Source organism: Laccaria bicolor, genomic scaffold (assembly GCF_000143565.1).
Source record: "Laccaria bicolor S238N-H82 LACBIscaffold_64 genomic scaffold, whole genome shotgun sequence".
NCBI lineage: Eukaryota > Fungi > Basidiomycota > Agaricomycetes > Agaricales > Hydnangiaceae > Laccaria > Laccaria bicolor.
Genome location: NW_001889935.1, coordinates 17,576 through 26,169, shown reverse-complemented (window position 1 = coordinate 26,169; position 8,594 = coordinate 17,576). Strand labels below are relative to the sequence as shown.

General features: G+C 42.9%; 3 protein-coding genes across 3 annotated transcripts; 1 reads left to right on the top strand and 2 right to left on the bottom strand.

The window, feature by feature from the left end:
• Positions 1-623: 623 nt before the first annotated feature.
• LACBIDRAFT_334446 (uncharacterized protein) lies at positions 624-1,184 on the bottom strand (the record flags this gene model as incomplete). The annotated part of the gene is made up of 3 exons (XM_001889218.1): positions 624-713; positions 748-853; positions 994-1,184. 3 exons carry the CDS (start codon positions 1,182-1,184, stop codon positions 624-626), a joined length of 387 nt encoding a protein of 128 aa, XP_001889253.1.
• A 685-nt stretch (positions 1,185-1,869) lies between these two features.
• LACBIDRAFT_314788 (uncharacterized protein) lies at positions 1,870-3,230 on the top strand (the record flags this gene model as incomplete). The annotated part of the gene is made up of 2 exons (XM_001889246.1): positions 1,870-2,635; positions 2,689-3,230. 2 exons carry the CDS (start codon positions 1,870-1,872, stop codon positions 3,228-3,230), a joined length of 1,308 nt encoding a protein of 435 aa, XP_001889281.1.
• A 295-nt stretch (positions 3,231-3,525) lies between these two features.
• On the bottom strand, positions 3,526-5,398 carry LACBIDRAFT_314787 (uncharacterized protein; the record flags this gene model as incomplete). Its single annotated transcript, XM_001889217.1, has 5 exons — positions 3,526-4,545; positions 4,598-5,095; positions 5,142-5,204; positions 5,260-5,313; positions 5,369-5,398. The coding sequence occupies 5 exons, from the start codon at positions 5,396-5,398 to the stop codon at positions 3,526-3,528; spliced, it is 1,665 nt and encodes a 554-aa protein (XP_001889252.1).
• Between the last annotated feature and the right edge of the window lie 3,196 nt (positions 5,399-8,594).

Sequence of the window (8,594 nt, the reverse complement as noted above, 5' to 3'; positions counted from 1 at the left end):
CACAGATAATTTACCTCATCACCCTTCATTAGTAAAATTCTTTTATGTTAGCAGTAGACACTCTCCTCATTGATTGAGTTATTAAGATATACTTTGGCCATTATTTTCCTTAGTTCTCTTTGATATACATTGCTCTGCTGGAGTTGTTTCTTAAAAAATTGCGTTGGGCCACCAGGCTCTTTAAAAAAAAAGATTGCATTGCTCTGCCGAAGTTGTTTTTAAAAAAATTGCAATGCTCCGCCGGGGTCTTCTGTAAAAAAAATTGCATTTCTCCGCCGGGGTCTTCTCTAAAAAAATTGCATTACTCCGCCGGAGTCTTTGTAAAAAAAATTGCACTGCTCTAATGGAGCTTCATAGTATATATATATATTGCTCTAGACCAACACAGCTATTAGAAAAAGGTGTCCCCCATGCAAAAGTAATGTGTTTTTATTGGAAGGTCCTCTGCTTGTGTATCATATTCAGCTGTATTTGTGGGACCCATAATATATACAATAGTTAATGGAGGCTGCTTGGGTTCCAAAAGAATTGTTAAAAGTACATGTAGGTCTGCAATGGGTCACATTCATGGTGTTTAACTGACTTCTGCAACCTTATTGTTATGTGGAAGCATTGTAGTACATTTACAAGGTGCCCCACAATTTGAGCTGGCAGACGATGATATGCATCCTCCCCATGACAGTCCTCATGGTGTTTGAGTGGCTTCTGTGGCCCTATTATTATGTAAAATATTTATAGTATATTTACAAGGTGCTCCGCATTTTGCCCAAGGTGGGCCGCAATTTGCGCCGTCGGACAATGATGTGCATGCTCCGCAGGAGTCGCTGTCAGGGAGAAGTACGGCTGCCTCAAGCTGATGGGTGATTGTAACGATCACGGCTGTACCAATCACTAAGGGACAGTTTAGAAAACCGGCCGGTCTGGCTGGGCTCATGTTACATGAGTGGTTGTCACATCCGGTTACTACATTAGGTATGGGACATGATGACTAACATATGTGTTTTCGCGATGATCTTGTCCATCCACTTTGTATCGAGCTGTGCGAGGTCCAGAGGGTTTGGAAGGGGCATATCCAACGCGTTGCTCGTCTGCTCGTATGCTGTTAAGAGGGCCTGGTACAAGGTGGGGTCGCGCGATGATACAGAGTGTAGGTATACACTCCTAAAAATGCGAATTTTTAGCATTTTTACATACAAACCCTACAATACACTTAATAAAATTACAATGATCACAAGGATCAATGGACAAGCCCAGTCCAGTTGATTAAAGTATTATTCTGAGAAATGTGCAGTCTTGGTAGCAGAAATTGCAGTCGGTTCACAGACTGGGCCACTTCAATATGCTCGAAACCTATAAAAAGACAATACTACCATGAAATAGTGCACTAAAAGGGTGTTCTAGAGTAGAAACACCTCAGCACAGGGTGTTAGAAAATACACTAAACATGGGTTCTATTTTACACGGATTTAAAATGATTTTATTCAAGACAAGATGTGGAGGTGTGCAAACGCGACGCGAGCCAGACGCGAGAAGTCAGAGCGATCATGTGGTGAATATGGCGTGGGCACGAGCCGTGTAACCCATGTCTTTCACGCACCTCTGATATCACGTTACCATGGAAAGGCCTAAGGATATTCTTTGACTTCTATTAGAACGAAATAAAACTATTACTACTTGTAATGGATAACTTCCCATAAGGTCTAGAAACCTAGATTAAATTTTAAATGTTTGATGAGCGGACTTCGAAGATATATTTACAAATCTTTCTAAACCATAAGCCATGCAACACAGATCTACACATGCACAATCAATATTTTTTTCGGCAATGCATATCTCATCTTGGATCTCCCGACTTCCATTGGACTGAGTATGGACATCTCAGACAACCTTGCCCTCCTCCAGCTTCAATTGGCACAGAATGCAATGCGGCAGACTGATGAAGATTTTGAGGAAGACATCATCGTGTGCACCGGCCTGATCATATATGGTCTAGAGGAGGCACGCCGCCTACGCTCTGAAAGACGGTGTCTGCGAAGACTGTACTTGACACGTCCTGACCTCCTTCCAAACCCACGTCAAGATACACCATGGCAGGTCCTTTATGAGAGCCGGAACGATCGCGCGTTCATAACCACAATGGGATTCAATGTCACGACCTTTCACAAGATTTTGGATCACGGGTTCAGGGATTTATGGAACAACCAGGCGATTCCTCGCTGTGAAACCAATGCTGAGTCAAGGCCACGACTTGGTGGCCGATCTCTCAATGCTGAAGGCGCGCTCGGACTCGTTCTCCATTGGCTCAACTCGACTATGCTCGACGTTAGTCTGATGCAAATCTTTGCTCTTGTTCCTACTACAGTATCCCGATACATCACCTTTAGTTTATCAAACCTTCTTTTCACACTTCGTCGAATGCACGAGGCAGGCATTCGGTGGCTTGTCGGGGATGAGTTTCAGGAGAATAACGGTCTCATTGTGGATCGTCATCCACTTCTCAATGGTGCATTTGGCAGTATGGATGGCTTGAATCTACCTGTCCAAACATCACCGGACCAGGAGATCGAGAACACAACGTTCAATGGTTGGCTTCATGACCATTTTGTGAGCAGTGTGTTTGCTTTCAGTGCAAAGGGTAGGTCTCTTTCTGCATGTCACGCTGGTTCAGGCTGAAAACATTTATTTCAGGTGAGATCATCACATGTAACCTCAATGCTCCAGGTAGCTGGCACGATTCACGTGTTGCTCGCCCCATCTATGAGAAGTTACGAGCCCAGACACCAGAAGGTTACTATCTCGTCACTGATACGGCATTCCCTAGAGGAACCGATCAGATCGCAGGCCGTATCAGAGCTCCAATGAAAGACGGAGCTCGTCTCCCTCTCAACCGTTTGGAACGAGAGAGACTCCTTCAAGAAGACCGACAACTTTTGTCTTACAGGCAGACCGCTGAGTGGGGTATGCGCACCATTCAAGGTACCTTCGGCTGCTTACATGTACCTCTTCAAATCGCGTACCACGAAATTCGGGGTGATCTCCTCGAAACCTGTGCACGCTTGTTCAATCTCAGGGCACGAGATGTTGGTATCAACCAGATACGGTCCGTTTATATGCCAATTTGGAGGGAAGATGAGCAGGAAGAACTTTGGATGACTTTTGAGAGCATGTTGTTTTCGATGCAGAGAAAGAATGACCTGGTTGGACGTTTTCATATGATTGTAGTTGAATAATTTGCAACTCAGACTTGGATAGAAAGCAACAGGATAGATTGGCAAGTGACTACATTGGACGTGAGGAGGAGTGAAGTGTTCTAAAATATGTACACGTAAATTAAGATGATCAAAAGAAGCGGAATTGAACTACTTTGGAGCGTAAGGACTGTATTCTAGTGGACTGACTCGGAGATGAGCCTCTACACAACTACGTTGGGGAATGAGCGTGTGGTAGTCGAGATGGAGAAAATTATATACATGAATAACAATAGGACATGAATGGAAGAGGGTCCATGGTTGTGTGATACGGTGGTTAATCTTCTGCGCGTGCACGGGTAGTTAGGTCATCGGCATAGTGGCAATGAGGAGAAACGGTAAGTGAGATACCAACACGTGGTTGTAATTGAGGGGTGACAACAGCGTCGAAACCACCGCCCACAGCGAGATTGCCGGATGATTGTGAATTGTCGAAGCCAGATGCAGGTGGATTGTAAGGAGTTGGAGGCTGAATAGTCAGAGGGGAGACATCGCGATGACGGTGAGGCTTCCTGATGGGATCAACACTGTTGTCAGAATCATCGTCATCGTAGTATGTGATGCGACGAGTGCCAGGGCTGTCCTTGAAGCCCTGGACTTCATCCTGGTTGTCGTCAGATCCACCAATCCATCTGACAGACTTACCTCCACCAGCGTATGTTATTTCTTGACGATAGAGGCACTTGCGGGGTTGGGAGTGAACTTTGGAGTGGCGACGTGAACCTACCCGAGGAGCAAAGCCAGGGCTAAGGTCCTTCCGGGAGACCACTTGTGCACCACGTCTCTCTGTCATCATTTCGAGGAGCTCTGCACGATCTGCACGCCGCTCAGAAGCATTCCGCTGACGATCTGCTTCCATAAGCTGGTTTCGGAGATCGTCAGCGACCCGTTGAGCTTCACGAAGCTGGCTAGTAAGGGTGAAGATCTGGCCTGTCTGGAGAGCGTTGACGGAATGTTCTTCATTGCGAGCCCGTCGTGTGTCTGGGTCTAACACATTGGTGATGGTCGCAAGGAGGTCCTGACTTGTATTCCGAGCAGTATTTTGAGTGGCAATACAATCCGCAGGAGGGCGTCGAGCAATCGGAACTCGAGGTTTTTCAACCTTGACTTTCACATTAACTTGTTTAACATCTTCCTCGTTGGAAGTAATGATGATGGCATCACTAGCGTCGACGATATCCTCGTCGTCAAGGTCGCGAGAGCCAGCCTTCTCGCTCATGAGCATCTCAATTTCATGTGCACGCTGAATGTGAGGGGGGCATTCAGCATTGCCTGTTGGCTTTGACGTTTTGACCAGCTGGTGTAAACATGTCAATACGGACCCCATAAAAATTCGATATGATGCTTGCCTGCTTGAACTTCAATTCCAACGATTTAGTGGTGTGTGCTGGACGGCCATTCTCCTCAGCCCATTGATTGTAATCGTCCGCAGCCGAGTTCCATGCTTTCCCACCAAGTGGTAGGTGCTCCTCGAGGATGTCGAACAGTCCATCAAGATCCTCAGAGACATAGTTGGCGGCACCGGTTGCACGACCTCTAGGCTTCTTCACATCTGCACATTGAGGTGTGGGAGTGGATAATTTGCGCTTTTGGCTTCCCGAACCTGAAGGGACTGGCAGGTCGATGGCCTTCTGCTTACCCTTGCCCTTTGGTTCGGAACGGCGGACACCAGCGACTTTACTGGCAGGACGGGCCATCCTTCCGAGAAGGAGATGAGGGGAAGGAAAGTCATCATTTTCGTCGTCGGGAAGAGGGATGCAAGTGGGCTCGGCTGCTGGAAATGAGCTTCCTGATGCATTCGGCTGTGCATGGCCAAAGTTGTGAGGGACGTGAGGGGCGTGTGTACGCTGACTGACAGTCAGTGGTATTATGGGTGAAACAGATTAGAGCTACCTGGTGGGTATCCATGGAATGGGCAGGAAAATCGTACTGAATGTCTGGTGCGTAACCCGAACCCTACGTTGCGAGGTGATTAGGGCTGAGGGGTTGGGAACTAAATCGAATGACATACATTAGGGCGCTGTTGCATACCACCACCAACAAATCCATCACGAAAGCTTGGTAGCTGTAATTGAATCCTTCCGATAAGATCAATTATGAGTATTCAATTTCGCCCTTACCTGGAATTGAGGGCTACCTGGGGGGTTCATGGGGCCCCATTGAGCACGTCCAACGAAGTGAGAAGACTGGTGGCTACCACTTTTATCTATAACCTAGACTTAAGCCTAGAGGGTCATTTCTATAACTTAGACTTAAGCCTAGAGGCCATATGTATAATGCTTAGGATTTTTTGAAAGGCATTTCAAATGTAGGCCTGTGTATTTCATAGTGAATTTTCCATAGATACCCAGCGCATTTTCTGTGAAATTTCAAATGCAGCCCTGGATATTTCATTGCGATTTTTCAATAGATACCCTGGGCATTTCATTGCAATTTTTCAAATGTATCCCTGGATATTTCATTGCAAAATTTCAATGGATGCCTGGCGCATTTCATTGCGATTTTTCAATAGATACCCTGGGCATTTCATTGCAATTTTTCAAATGTATCCCTGGATATTTCATTGCAAAATTTCAATGGATGCCTGGTGCATTTCATTGTGATTTTTCAATAGATACCCTGGGCATTTCATTGCAATTTTTCAAATGTATCCCTGGATATTTCATTGCAAAATTTCAATGGATGCCTGGTGCATTTCATTGTGATTTTTCAATAGATACCCTGGGCATTTCATTGCAATTTTTCAAATGTATCCCTGGATATTTCATTGCAAAATTTCAATGGATGCCTGGTGCATTTCATTGTGATTTTTCAATAGATACCCTGGGCATTTCATTGCAATTTTTCAAATGTATCCCTGGATATTTCATTGCAAAATTTCAATGGATGCCTGGCGCATTTCATTGCGATTTTTCAATAGATACCCTGGGTATTTCATTGCGATTTTTCAAATGTATCCCTGGGCATTTCATTGCGATTTTTCAAATGTATACCTGGGTATTTCATTGCGATTTTTCAATATGATACCCTGGGTATTTCATTGCGATTTTTCAAATGTATTCCTGGGTATTTCATTGCGATTTTTCAAATGTATTCCTGGGCATTTCATTGCGATTTTTCAAATGTATCCCTGGGTATTTCATTGCGATTTTTCAAATGTATCCCTGGATATTTCATTGCAAAATTTCAAATGGATTCCTGGGCATTTCATTGCGATTTTTCAATAGATACCCTTGGTGATTTTTCAAATGTATCCCACATGTCAGGGTCCATGCAATGGGCTTCTCTGGAGGGTGGTCACATGACCAATTACCAAAAATGGTCAAAAACGAAAGTTGTAGCCCTACACTGTAGCTTCCCAAATCTGTTTGAATTATGTTCTGAAGTGCTCCCGTTGTGGAGATATGAGGTAAAGGAATTTCAAAAGCATCGCGTTTTTTTTTTTTTTTGTGTTTTTCTCTATGAAAACAAAACCAAATAACATGATTTCAGTATATTCAGAAAGCTAAAAGAAAGGGCTACAATTGTGGTATCATGGGAAAAATGACCAAAAAAGGAAGGTGCATCCCCTACTATCAGAATCAGATATAGGCTACCAAGTTTACTGATAGACTACAAAAAAGTCGGACTTAGACTACACAGTTTACTGATACACTATAAAAGACTACAAAAGTCGAAATGAGACTACAAAGTTTACTAATACACTACAAAAGTCGAACTTAGACTACAAAAGCGTGGATGTAGACTACATAGTTAGGATTAGAGTCAAAAGGTTATCTTGACTACAAAGTTTGTAGTGTGCGCTTTTTCATTAAAAAAGTTTGTAGTGTCCGTTTTTTGAGACTACAAAAGTTGTAGTGTTGCGCTTTTTCATTAAAAAAGTTTGTAGTGTCCGCTTTCTGAGACTACAAAAGTTTGTAGTGTTGCAGCTTTTTCATTAGAAAAGTTTGTAGTGTCCGCTTTTTGAGACTACAAAAGTTTGTAGTGTGCACTTTTTTATTAGAAGAGTTTGTAGTGTCTGCTTTTTCATTTAAAAAAGTTTGTAGTTGACATGTAGTTTATGGTGTCCTTGGCCCTATCTATGTTATGGGGATGAGGCTGAAGGATTGCCATCAGATTGCCAGTGCTGCAGCATTAGTACTTGACAGCTGCACAAGTTGTCTTTCACATTAGGAAAGGCCATTCTATGTCTTTCATATTGATACCTACTGTCCTATCTCAAGACATAATTGTAAGCTCATATGGGGATATGGCTGAAGGATTGACATGACTTTACATATTGCTATTGCCACATCATCAGTTCCTCACATCATGCCCAAGTTGGCTTTCAAGCTAGAGAAGGCTATTCATGTTGATATCTACTCAATACATGGTCAACTTACAACATGACCTGTCTTCAAGACACCTCAAAGGATGAATCAGCCCATCATCCTACAGCCCTCAAAGACCTGTATCAAAGTTGACTATGTTTGGGACAGGCCAGTAGTTATCAATGTGAAAGCAGACAGCATAAAAGGCAAACTTGGTCATGATGTCAAAAACTGGTCATGTCATGTCAATGAGCTTACAATTATGTCTTGAGATAGGACAGTAGGTATCAATATGAAAGACATAGAATGGCCTTTCCTAATGTGAAAGACAACTTGTGCAGCTGTCAAGTACTAATGCTGCAGCACTGGCAATCTGATGGCAATCCTTCAGCCTCATCCCCATAACATAGATAGGGCCAAGGACACCATAAACTACATGTCAACTACAAACTTTTTTAAATGAAAAAGCAGACACTACAAACTCTTCTAATAAAAAAGTGCACACTACAAACTTTTGTAGTCTCAAAAAGCGGACACTACAAACTTTTCTAATGAAAAAGCTGCAACACTACAAACTTTTGTAGTCTCAGAAAGCGGACACTACAAACTTTTTTAATGAAAAAGCGCAACACTACAACTTTTGTAGTCTCAAAAAACGGACACTACAAACTTTTTTAATGAAAAAGCGCACACTACAAACTTTGTAGTCAAGATAACCTTTTGACTCTAATCCTAACTATGTAGTCTACATCCACGCTTTTGTAGTCTAAGTTCGACTTTTGTAGTGTATTAGTAAACTTTGTAGTCTCATTTCGACTTTTGTAGTCTTTTATAGTGTATCAGTAAACTGTGTAGTCTAAGTCCGACTTTTTTGTAGTCTATCAGTAAACTTGGTAGCCTATATCTGATTCTGATAGTAGGGGATGCACCTTCCTTTTTTGGTCATTTTTCCCATGATACCACAATTGTAGCCCTTTCTTTTAGCTTTCTGAATATACTGAAATCATGTTATTTGGTTTTGTTTTCCTAGAGAAAA